This window comes from Rhinolophus sinicus, linkage group LG04 (genome assembly GCF_036562045.2).
Source record: "Rhinolophus sinicus isolate RSC01 linkage group LG04, ASM3656204v1, whole genome shotgun sequence".
NCBI lineage: Eukaryota > Metazoa > Chordata > Mammalia > Chiroptera > Rhinolophidae > Rhinolophus > Rhinolophus sinicus.
The window spans coordinates 85,900,127-85,913,481 of record NC_133754.1 but is presented as its reverse complement, the minus strand read 5'-3'; the positions used below and the strand labels follow the sequence as shown (position 1 = coordinate 85,913,481).

The window sequence follows — 13,355 nt, the reverse complement described above, 5'->3', positions numbered from 1 at the left end:
AAAAAAGCGATAACCAAAGATACACATCAGGAAATCAAGGGCTGTGGACAGTATACCACACACACCACCCCTTTGATGCCTTACTGCACTGGCATCTGTTCCCCCCAAAATAGGGTGTAATCTTTCTGGTTTCAAAGATAAGTTTTAATTGTGTGCCTTCAACTATGTAGAGGGTGTCGATTTTTATCCAGGATATAAAAGAAAAATGAAGGCAGATTTCTCTTACCATATTTTCCCTGAGAAGCTGAAGTGACACTTCAGGGACGTCTGGTCTACTAGGGTTGTCCGGTTCCCCAAAGGAGGGAACAGGAGTGCTTAGCTGCCATTGCATATTCCCCCAAAATGCATGGTGCTTTTCTCAATTTTAAGTAATCATTGTTATCCAAATAATACATAGTCATTGCAAAAAACTCAGAAAATACAGATTAGCAAAAAAGAAAATTCAGAATCCTGCTATCCAGAAAGAACCAGTAGTCTTAAGTTGGTGTCTTCCTTCACAGGCTTTTTTTCCTGAACATCTATATTCCTATAGATATATATTATTACCAAAATATGGTATTATATAGTTTTATAGTCTAATTTTCTCACCAAGTATATTGTGAACATCTTTCTATATCAATAAACTTACTTCTACAGTAGTTTGACTGTCTCAGTACTCCATTATATTTCTGCACCGTACTTTATTCATTAGTGCCCTATTGTTGGTCCTGTACCTTGTATTCACTTTTTCACTGTTATAAACAGCCTTGCCAGGAATATTTTTGTACTAAGTCTTTGTACATGTCCTTCATCATTTCCTTAGGACCAGTTCCTACAAGTGGAATTACTGAGGTAAAAAGCTTACTTACTTTTTAAAGCTTTCCAATCCCCATTGGGATACGTATGGACACACACACACACACACACACACACACACACACTAACAATGGGCAAAAGTACTCTGAAGAGTAGATTATAAACAGGGAGACTCTCAGGGTTTGGAGACCCACAAGTCTTTTCTGCGGGTCTCATTAGAAGGAAGGTTTTGATCACACCCCTGTTCCGACCTCAGGCAGCAACACAGCCACAGCAAAGCCATCAGTCTTCTGCAGGCTTTATGTTCCCCACTCTAGGAGACAATTTCTGTCTTTCTTCAATATTGTTGCTGTGAATCTCTGAGGGGATAACAAGTTGGAAGTGTTTGGGGAATGTTGTGCAAAACGCCGGCCATATCCACTAAAGGGTACAGTACTTAGAGCAGACGAGGAAAGCGAAGAGGATCCCATCAGTCTCCCTTCCTTTCTCTGTAAACCTTTTCTCCTTCCTCCACATTAATTAAACTTCTATTTTATAGAACATACTGTTTAGGGAAGGGAAGGAATATTCCACCAGCTCTTGGTCCCCCTTTTATTTTCGTCTCACCTTGACATCCTCTGACATTGTTATTGGCACCAAAGATAGTGAAGCTGAGCTGTTCAACCGGCACTTGGAAGACTGATTTTTCCTTCCTTGTAACAGGAAGAGTTATGAGACATCTTTCCTTTGTCTACGGCAGGGTGAATTGGGCTTCCTCTGTGATTCCATATTTAACATTTCATTGCCTCAATCCGGAGCATAGTCTGGCTAAGACGTGTGGAGATCACAGATAACCGAGACTCAGAAGTTGGAGGTCTTTCTATGAGATGGCATGTATAAGGAGTCACTGTCAGTTGGGGTATAGCACTTTCTACTATCCACTGAAAACTCTTTAAGATTCTCCTAGTATAGTGAGTATGAATTTTCACAGCCACATGCTCAGGTATAAAAGCAGAACTGCTGTATTTCTCTGTAACTAAGCTGAACTTCACCCTTGAGCTGACACCCTCACCCCTGGCAAGCAAAGGTCTGCTCTGCTCTGGGATTCCACCGCTGCAGGGCTCCACACAGGAGAAGTTCAGCACATGATCCTTGCTCAGAAACCTTCTGGCATCCAGCCCTTGGTCAGGTCCTTTCCAGTTTTCTTCCTTTCACCAGAAGCTTAAACTTGACACCTTCTGAGCTGGCAAAGCCGCTCTTGCAGCATCACACATTCTGTTTTTCCTTCCAATTCATAGGGTGAACGCTCTGCCCTAGGTGTTTGGCCTACCTGGCCTCAGAAAGCCTTCTCTGTCTCAAAAAATATATGGTTTGAAAAAATATATAGAAATCCAAAAACTTGACTAGTGGGTCTAACTGTCCCTAGCCTCCCCGAAGCAACAAACAGGAAACGGCTCTGCAGGTGGAGGGCCACAGGCAATAAGAAAATTGTGGGAAAGGGAAACTTTGGTTACTATCTCTGTGATTCATCCACTACATCTTTTAGAACTTATCATCTCCCATTTTATGCTTTTCTTATATTTCTCATGTGTGAACAGCTTGCTTCCTCAGCTAGGTTGTGAGCTCTGGAAGGGACCATGTCTCCTCCTGCTTTGCAGTCCTTGGGGCTGTTAGCAAGAGTAGGCACTTCAGAGTTAAGGGCAGCTGAGGTGCAGCGGGCAAGCCCCAAGTTAGGAGTTGGGAGATATTTGTTCTCTTTCTAGACCCGCCACTGACTAACTGGTTGACGTGGGCAAGTTGCCTGATCTCATCTGTAAAATGAGGGGGCTGGACTAAATGCCTTACCCACCTTTAAGTTTCTTGTCATATTCAGTAAGCTTCTTCTTCAAATAGGCTTAATGATACATACATTGTAAGGAAACATGGAAACAAGGACTAGGGGCTTGTCAGTATCATATTCACATTGGCAAAGCACTTGAATATTTCATTGACTTTTAGGCCAGAAGGGAAAATAAATGAGTCTACAGGCTCCATTTCCTCCACTGCTAGTTTGATCATGAGCCTCTGAGTTTTCTACTTCGCATTCAGGGTATGTTTTATAAGTACGTAAGTAGGGTGTTTTTTTCCTAGAACAGTTGTAATAGCGAATCATTGCTCATCTGATTTCTCAGCATCCTGCCAGAATAAATCCCTTTTAAAAATAAGACTTAATTAATATAATAGTGAGGGTTTCTCCCGCTAGCTCTAGTGTATGTCTGAAGCCTGGAGTTCTTGATGAGCAAGTCCTTGGGATAGGTTTTGGTTAACACCCTCCTCTCTTGTCTGTTTTGTTTTGATTAACGTGCTTCTTAAAATAAGATGAATATTCTAATCCTGTCATTTGCAAGCCCTGCGGCCTTGTCTCCAAATCTACAAATTCTACTGAAGTTCTGGCTCTCTCAGGATGCTTTGCTACTGATGAAAATGACAAGACATGATGTAGCCGAGAAAGAATGGAAATTACTGAGTAGAATAAAGGATTCTGTGTAAAATACTAGATACGCCCGTCATTTTGAACCCTTTAGCTTTTATCACAAAGGGTCCTAGTACATTATTAAGCATTGGACACTGGTGTGTGTCAGACTGAGTTACCTTCTCATAAACTTTCAAAATTATTGTAGTCCAAGGACTTACATCACTACACTAGATACGTTTAAGTGTTTCTAGCTGCATTTATACCTACTCAGACTACTTACGTATCAACCTCCTGGTCGTCTTCCTGAATGCCGGTCAAGCTGTGTCGGAACTTAGCGTTCTTGTCACTACTCTCTGGTTAGGGTCTGGCCTTTGCTTCCTTCCCCCTCCTCTTCCCACCTGGAGAGTTGTTTCAGAATGAAGACTAGAAATACATTCAAAGTAAAGTGGATGTCTCGTTTCCAGGTGGAAGACCATGCATGGTATCTGAAGTATCTGCCTTGCTTTCTATGTTTTTTCTTTCTTAATAGTGTCCTGGTTTCAGAATGAGCTCGAGAATATCCAGTTCCCTGACATTGTTTCCGCAATGGAGATGAAAATTGAGAGAGCAGTGCAGTAACACAGTCAGAGCAAAGCCATACTTCTTACAAAGCCTGAGAGAGGGGCCAAAGCATAAGAAAGATTCCATATTCTTCTCCTCTGTCAAATGAAGATATGGGTTTGGGCCTAACCATTTCAGCGTATAGTCCATTCTTCAATTGCAGGAAAGTTCTGTGAATTCAGGCTAAGAGAGGAGAACCTTATTATCTATATGGTGATCCCTTATGTTAAAAACTCATTGTCACCTCATTGCCACCAGATTCCCACTAGTTCCAACCCTGCATCTAGTTTGACTTCCGTTTGGGGCTAGCACTGAGACCAGCCTTGCTGCTTTCACAGCCCAAGGTTGCAGGCCAAGCAAAGGCCTTGTCGAAATCATAAAATTACTAAGAACTGAGAAAGTCTGAAATGTTTCTCTTATGTGTTAGCAGGGGCAAAGAGGATTGCTTCAGTGTTTTTTATTAGTTCAGAGGTTCAAGGAACTGGTTTTTAAAAACGGTAAGAAAAAGAGACGAAGACAGGTTATTCATTCTGGATGAATAGACTCTTGGGGTAAGGAATTCAAGAGCCCCTTTCAGAGAGCTTTTTCAGGCATTCTGGGAAGACCAGACAGCTTCATGGGGGAGGTTGGCCCTCTTATGGCACTTCAGGATGCAGTGGGTTTTGATTTTATTGTCATTCTGAGGCATCTTTCCCTCCTGCTTTCTCACTTCATCATTCTTCACTGCCTCAGCCTATGCCTTGCGTGTGTCTTTGTTACACACCTGATCGCCATCTCATCTGGATGGCCACTGGATCAGGTGGGTATCCAAGCCCCCAAACAGCCACAGCGTGGGGCTTTAGAAATGCCACTACGGAGTTTGTTAACCCTCTGAGGAGTTTATTAGACTTCATGCATATGACGTTAGAGGGTCTCAAGCCAGGCTCCAGGGCCAAATTCCCTAAACTAAGCAGCCTACAGCAGCTGGAGGTACCCTTGTTCAGACTGTTAGCCTCCTGAGGGTTTAGGAGGCACTGAGGTGCTGGCAGTTCTTATGGCACTGGAATGCTGCTTGCCAGTTTATTAAGTTGATGGTCAATGGTTATGGCTACTGCCTTGGGAACCCCATTGAATAGGGGTTTTGAAGTTCAGTGAAGTGTTTCTTGCACTAAGCTACCTGACTTCATCTTATATATCTGTTTGCTTATTGTGTATCTCCTCCACTATATTATAAGTCTTAGGAAGTCAGAGATTCTTTTATTCACCACTGTATCCTACAGTGCCCAGCACAAAATAGGTCCTCAGTAAACATTCCTTGATTAAATAAGTGATTGCAACTGAATTGCAAATTGTCAGTGATAAATTGTGGATAAAATGACAGTGACATCAATCATTGCCCCCAAATTCTAGAAGGCGGTACCTGAGCTTGTCCTATCCTGAGATTTGGTGAGGCATTTCCTTTGGAATAAGAGCTGGACCTTCAATTAGAAATACCTGCTGCTGGAAAGGAAGTGCTACGGCAACACACCAGTTTTCCAGTTCTTGGAGGAGGGCCAGTCTGGCAGGCACTGGACAGCTGGAGACAGTGCTGGCAAGGCTGGTGTGAAGCTGGGGGATGCAGAGAATGGCCGCAAGGGGTTCTGGTGCAGGCGGCACTGAGTGGAGGTCCAGCCTCAGGACGTCATCAGGCAGAAGGACTTCAGTGTCCTCCCTCTCCTCCACCAGACTCAAGCTTAGGACATCCATGCAGGTCAGGGATTGCCGGACCTGCCCAGGCTTGATGGTCAGCCCATCCACAGCAGAATCTCCCACCCACACTGCCTGAAGGGGCTAAGCCACAGTTTCAGAGCCCAACCAAGCAGGCTGAGGTTTGGGTCAGGAAACCAATGTGATGATTTTAGGAAGAGTAGACGTGAGAGGTGAGAAAGCACACTGGTGAGGAACACGGAGACCCCAAATGACCTTTAGTGACTCAGTTAACATTTCACCTGCAAAATGGGAGAATGCACCTTTGTCATAATGTTTTAAAGATTAAACTAGATAATATATGTAAAGCTTTTAGGACAGTGTTTGGCAAACAATAAAAGCTTAATACATGGTTATTATTGTGTAAATTATTTTCTGTTCAAGTTAAGGGATCCAAAAAAGGGACATACAGGAGAAGTGAAATACTGGGGAAGAAAATGTAACAAATACTCAGGTTGATAGTACACTTTCTGCCTCATAGAAGGTCTGAACGCGTGCAGTGCTTTACTTCAAGTTGTTTTTGTCTTACATCCTGAAAGCAAAACCTAATTGTAATCACATGGGAAATAATCGCCCTTGTCCCCTTGGGAAGCCCAGACTAATTTGAAAGCTTTGTTCATATTGCGTGGACAGCTCCCGTCCTCTAACCAGCCCTGGGGAGGCCCGTCCGTCCTGGGTCCGGTTTTGGTCTGTGCCTTGCCCTAACTGAACAGGTGCTCTCTGCGGTCCTTCAAGAAGACGTGTAATAGATATGATAAAGGCAGAGCGTATCCTACAGTCGCGGCGTCTCCGCTTCTCCCGGGAGGCGGACAGGCTTTTCATGACAATTAATTATTCACATTTTCTCTCCTTCCCCTCAAATACTTGGTTTCCTATCTAGCTCCGTGGAGGCAGATTTTTCTCTGGGGTGTGTGTAACCCGAGTCCCCTGATGGCGGTTTGGCGCTGCATTCTGTGGCTCTTTGAGCCTGTGTATCTTCGGCTCATGTGCAGTGGGCACATTGCTGGCAATGGCGGGAGCATACTAATGCTGTCGCTCCTTGTTCTTCCTCTTCTCAGGGCAGGATTTTAGCCACTGACATCTCCCTGTTTCTTACAGTGCAAAGGGGGGAGCTCTGGAGTTGGGTTAATTGGCTGCACCCACAGCTGCCCAGGCAAGCTGGTACTTGAGCCAGTGTTTGGTCCAGTGCCTTCTAGCCCCACCCCCCTGCTCCGACCGGGCATCTTGCCCTTTTGCAAAGCTGTGAACATTCACTCATCCGTGCAGGCTCAGTGTGGCCTTTGTTACTGTTCTCTGGGAAACCTTTATGCAGCTGATAGGGGTGGCCTGACACTGAGCACCCTGACAGCTCTGTCTTGTAGGCTCAGAAGCTACCATACTGCAGGTCTTTTCACACCGAGGTGCTCACGCCCATCTGCAGGCTTTCTCTGTGTCACTCTTTGCTTTCCTTTCACTGTTGTGCCACCTGCAGTGCTGGTCTCTTTCAGTTGCCCTCAGGGGCGGTGCTCAGATGTAAAGACCTAGGCCTGTGCCATGGAGGGGGTCTGTTTCTGGGTTATTCCTCAGAGACTCGGGGCTAGAAGAAAGAGATGTACATGGATGTCCAAGACGTGAAGCTATTGGCTGGTGTCTGAAAAGCCAGCCAGTCAGAAGGAGGCAGGAGAGATATAGAGAGAGGCGAAGGAGTAGCATTGTGGCCAGAGGTAGCTGGGCAGCTGCTCATTCTGCTGTCAAACGAATCCAGCAGAGAATGTGAGCACACTTCTCTGCAGAGCTGTGGGGTGACTGTGCACACAAAGTTAGATGCTGGGTGCCCTGGGCAGGTTACTTCACCTCTTTGTGCCTCGATTTCCTGCTCTCTAAAATGGGGACAATAATAGCACTGCCCCCCCTTCTAGGGTTGTTGTGAGGATTAAATGAGTTCATACATGTAGAACACCGAGAAAACACCAGCCGACCTACAGTGAATGTCATACAAGTGTTAGCTAACAGTGTCACGCCAGGTACACGGGCACATGCACACCTTGAGTGTGGAGCAGGCTCTTCACAGGGCTCCCTGACTGTTGTGACAACTTCTTTTCCCAAACACTTTCTGCAACATGTGTCCTTTTTGCCTCTCACAGAAATCATCTGTGATTTTCGCAAGTAAATTTCATCCCCAAATTGTTCACAGCCTTTCTGCCCCTTTCCATTTATATTGAGCATTCATTTATGTTTAGCAAAGTCACATGTCTCCACTGGTGGGAGATCAAGGCACCATGGAAATGCGAAATATGCATTTTAGATGATTGTGGTATCTTCTCCTACCTTTACTGAAGTTACTGACTGGCAGTAAATTTCATTGGTTTGTATTTTCACTACTTTTGTTTCTACTGCACTTCTGCTCAAGTGGTGCTCATGTTCAATGAAGCAGAAAGTAGCTAGGTGAATAGAAAGAACAAGCAAAGAAAAGGACCAGAATAATCTATGAATTCGGATTGTTTTTTAAGTCATCAAGATGAATTTTCCCTGATTCAAATCAATATGGGGGCACACACTTATGAGATAACTGCATAAAAGCAAGAATATGGTCTAAAGATAATTGGCCCATCCTTAAACACAGCCCATCACCTCAGCAACATACAGGTCCAGTTGCCAACAGGACATCTGTCCTGGAAGTCATGGGGGCATCTCAAGCCAACATGGCCAAGGAACGCCCCACAAACCTGCCCTTCTTCCTCTAATTCCTAGGTCAGTTGAGCATTAACATCAGATCAGTTGTTCAAGCTGGAAACATCAAGGTATACTTCTCTCTTGCTTTTTCTGCTCCCCACCCCCAGGCCTGTGGGCTCCAAGGCCTGTCACATATGCCTCCTAAATAGCCTGTGAATCGGTGCCTCATCCCCTGACTTTGCCTGAATATCTAATATTGCTGTGTAACAACCACCCCCAAACGATGGCTTCAAACAACAGTCACTTATTATTTCCCATGTGTCTTGGGTCAACTGATCCAGACCAAGCTTAGTTGGATGGCTCGTACCATGTGTCTTTGGGTGTCTGACGTTGGCTGATGTAGGTGGGCTCAGCGAGAGTGGCTCTGCTCCACATACCTCTCATCTTCCCTTCTGGCATCAGTTAGCTGGCCTGAGCACATTCTTCTCATGGAAGTGTCAGAAGCACAAGAGGCATCCTGAAACACATGTCACTCTTATCTCTTTCTATTGGCTAAGCTAGGCATGTTGTCTAATCCAAAGTCAAAGAATGGGGAAACACACTTCACCCACTTAGTGGGAGTAACTACAGAGTTACAAGGCAGAGAGCAGGAGACAAGGCAGGATAAAGAACTAGGGCTAATAATGCAATCCCTGCATGCCAAGGCCTTGTTATCTCTTGTCTGGCCTCTTCACTCATCTTTCAACTTCTTACTTTGCCTATAGTTAACCTCCCCCTGACTTGATGTCAACATCCCTCTATTAAAACTTTCCATCGCCCCTCATCACTACCAAATTGGGCTGAAACCCTTGTACAACTTGGCTCCGATCCATTTTTTCCTGCTGTATCTGTTGCAGTGTTTCAGAATTACTCACCACCCCTTCCAAATGTGCTTGTTTTTTTGCACAGTTCTGTGCCTTCACAAACAGTCTTCTCTCTTCCCACAGCAATCTCCCCCCCATTGGAGGTCATTATAACTGAGATGTCATTTCCCTTTCAAGACCTAGTCACGTGGTGCCTCCTCCAAAAAGCCTTCTCAGACACCCTCTGGAGAAAACGTTGCTCCTTCCTTTGTCATGTGGTAGTAAATTGGAATTGCACCATGCTCATATTTAACTCATACAAATTGGGGAATACATGCTCAGCCAGAGAGAGCAGGAGAGTTTAAATGATTCCACCCACTATTCTACTCCATGATCATGGGAGACTTGACTCTGCTGTTACCTTACTCATCTTTTGGTTCCAGAAGCCTTTTGAGTTCTCAGAATCCTCTTGTAGAGTGAAAGGCACAGCCTGTATGGGGGGTCTAGACAATTCTTTTATAACACAGCCATGAAGCAAGCCTGTTATTTCACCTGGTGTTCAATCAAAGGAACATCTATCTGGCTGTGCTGTCTTGTTGCAAGTTGTAAGTCAGTACCTTCAGTACTGTGTTGGAAATATAAGGGACTTTCAGTGGTAAGTGTCTATATATATAGGTAATGTTTATTTCATGGTGACTTTAGAGTCCAACCCCTGCCGAAGATACTTGTCTACTATATTTCCTATAGGCACATATCAGATTGAATTTTAATTTTTTACATCTGTGCTTCCCAACTGAATCATGAAGTGCTCATTTGTGGCTTTTGGTTCTTTAGAGGGCTACGTACTGCCTATGGTTGTGCAGGCCGTGCACTGAGCAAGTCTAAGGGTGCACTATTCACACCAGAGTCTATGTAAATAGACTCCCATAGTATTTGGTGGTACCAGCTTCCTTGTCTCCCCAGTGCCTAGCACCTACTGGTTGCTCAAGAAATGTGTGAATAAATGAGTACATGAGAAAAAAGTGCAACAACAAACTATTCCCAAGTGAGATATCTAACAGTCAGAGTTGGGATGAAAATTCAGCCAGGTTTTGATCCAACAAAATGAAAACCACATTGTTACAGGTGCATATGATGGAAGGTACCTGTAAGCCTACTTGGAATGTCTTGTTGCCCTACAACAACAGCAACAACAAAAATTACCTTTCATCCTGTGAATGGGTCAAGAGTATGGTTCCTAGAAGCAGATCACACTTCTCAAACATTACTGACTGCATGATTGTCACGTGCCTAACCTTAGTGGACATTGCGAGGCACGTGTGTGAGGACAGATCTAGATGCTAGATGATTCTAGCCCCCAAGTCACAACAGACTTAGAGATTTCTTGATTGCCCTTGGATGAGTCATTAAAGCTTATATAAAAATGCAAATTTTAAAGAACAAGACTTTTATCAGGTTATCTGATAAAATATGCTGAATATTTCTGAATTAGAAATATACCAGTGTGGCCAGCAAACTGTTCACCCCATGGGAAAGTGTTGCCAAGTTAAACAGTCAGTTTTACACTTAGGAGTCAATGCTTCCAGATGTTCTGCCAGACGATATAGGGAGAGTAACTGACACATTGAGGATGTATGGACTTCTGGGTGGACATGGCCTGAGGAGAGGCCCAAAAGACAGCATAGCACAGACAGCAATGGTCCCACCATGCCTCCCCCACCCCTAACCGTAGCTGCAGTAAGCTCTGACAGCAGGAACACTGGGCATGTTCCCAGAATGTTCTTCTTTGTGTTTCTAGCAGCAAGGTGATCATAACTAGGCCACCCCACCATTAGGACACTGTTGGCAGCATGGCTCAACAGCCGGGCCTGCATCTGTCAATAAGAGTCAGTGCTAGCACACCACCTAGTATAGGGCATGAAGAAAGGATACCATAAATGTTAAATGAATGAACAAAATAAATGAAATAAGCAAACCAGAGGAGTGCAATGGTATAGGGAATATTTGAAAGATAAGGCTGCAATTCAGGAAATACTAAGTGGTGGACACTTAATGCTGCAGCATCTTCTCTAATGGGCCTGCTCTCCCTTCCAGATCAATGCAGACTTAACTTTCTGCTGCCAGATAGAAAGTATATTCAACCTGATGAAGTACAGAACCAGAGTTTTCCTAACACTGCCCAGCGTGGGAACCATTCATAGCAATCGTTCATTAGTTTTTGGTGGCTGGGGTACAGGAACAGTAGTTTTGCAGATGAACTTGGAGTCAGATAATCATAACGATCCAGGAGTCGGTTCATTTCGAAATTAGTTTGCCTTCCTGCCAAACGCTTTGCATGTCGTCACCAGACACCTGAATGAAATAGTCATAATTTGGGGATTTTTTTTGTTTGTTTTTGTTTTTGTGCTCCCAGGTGAGCTTTCCGTGGAGGAGGCGCAGGACCCTTTCCTGGTGAGCATCCACATAATCGCAGACCCCGGGGAATCCCAACCCCTACAGGAGGCCATCGACAAGGTCTTGGCTTGGATCCACCCAGACCTCCAGCTGTTCCGTGTCTCTGAAAGGAGGGCTTGCCGGCGGCGGCGGAAGCCTCCGAGGGTGGCGCAGCCGGCGCTGGCGGTGGTTCTCTTCCTGCAGGAGGAGTACGGCGAGGACCAGATCCTGCAGCTGCACCGCACGCTGCAGCGGCCGCCCTGGCGCCACCACCACACGGAGCGCGTGCCCGGCAGGTTCCTGCCCTACCTGCCCTGCAGCCAGGACTTCTTCACGCTGGCGCCCGGGACGCCACTGTGGGCCATCCGGCCCGTGCACTACGGCAGGGAGATCGTGCGCTTCACCGTCTACTGTCGCCATGACAACTACACCGACATCCTCAAGTTCTACGAGCTGATCCTCAGGCGGAGCCCCACGCAGAAGAAAACGGACTTCTGCATCTTCCCCATTTTCTCCAACCTGGATGTGGACATCCAGTTCTCCCTGAAAAGACTGCCCTGTGACCAGAACCCGGTCCCCACCGACTCCTCCGTGCTGGAGTTCCGAGTCAGGGACATCGGCGAGCTGGTACCGCTGCTGCCCAACCCCTGCAGCCCCATCAGTGAGGGGCGCTGGCAGACGGAGGACCTCGACGGGAACAAGATCCTTCTGCAGGTACCCTGGGGGCAGTCTGTCTGACTGTGCCTGTCTCCCTGTCTGTCTGGGGGAACCGAGACACTAGTGGGTTGGCTCTGCCAGAAACACGAGTTAGTACCTGTTACAGAGCAATGAGTTAAGAAAAGGGAGGGATCAATGACCCTCTGTCTGGCCTTGTACTAAGTCAAGGTGTTCATACTCTACGCAAACAAAAGAGGAGGCGTGGCGGCTCTTTCCATTGGTTCTTTTCACTTTACTGTCATGGCCACGTGCCTCAGTCGAGCAACTACCAGTCCTCCTCTCCCCCCAATGCCTCTTCACCCACCTGTGTTTGAACACCCACTAAATGCTCCTGGGTGTTCACCTGGGATTTCAGATGAGTTTATACCCCAGGGAACTTGTTAGTAAAGATTCCTGAATCTACTCCCTCACTCTTAAGGAGTTTTTAACCAATGTATTCTTTACTCCCACAAAGGAACATAAGGAAAACCCAACTATGAAAATAGTTAGACATATCGTACTCAGTAGAGACGGTACTTTGTTGCATCCCGCGAGAGGAAGGTTGTGGGGAGTGAGGAGGGCGGCGCAGGGTTAAGAAAAGACAGTAGCCGTGAATAGAATGAAGCGGGGCCAAGGGTCTCCCATCTCAAGGACTGGGCCCAAATCCAGCCTACACATAGTTTTTATTACTTAGGAGGGGAAGTAAAGGAGATAAAGCTTGTCAATCTCAAGATCTGTGAATCCCACACATCATAATAGGAAACTGATTCAAGCCAATCACCCTTGCCTGCAGGCCGCAGAACCTTAAGTCTCAGGATGTAAGTACTTCCCCAAGGGACAAAACCTTTATGCATATGAATAGACGGAGAGCACATAATTGAATCTCTTCCCTTGCAGATTGTGGGAAGAAATGCAGCCACAGAGGCAGAGGCTCTCCTTAGCTGGGGGAAGGTGGGGGGCTGTGCCCACCTCTGTGAACCCCATGGGTTCTCCTGTTGGTCCCCACTCCACTGCACCTGGCTTGAGTTGCCCCCCCCACCCCCGTGGGGAATCTTACTCATCATTGGCTGACCAGCCATCTTTCTGAGGCCCAACTGGGAGACATAAGGTGCAAGCACAAAGGTGAAGCAAAGTCCCTGAAAGGATCCGTCTCACAGACTCTCCTTGCTTTAGGGGCA

At 45.9% G+C, this 13,355-nt stretch overlaps 1 protein-coding gene across 2 annotated transcripts in view; it reads left to right on the top strand.

Annotated features, from left to right (window-relative positions):
- The window catches only part of FAM124A (family with sequence similarity 124 member A), a 71,386-nt gene that overhangs the window by 15,981 nt on the left and 42,050 nt on the right, over positions 1–13,355 (top strand). For both annotated transcript variants that reach the window (XM_019752183.2, XM_074329908.1), the window contains one exon: positions 11,462–12,195. In XM_019752183.2, the coding sequence (XP_019607742.2) occupies positions 11,462–12,195 (734 nt within the window). The remainder of the gene's footprint in view (positions 1–11,461; positions 12,196–13,355) is intronic.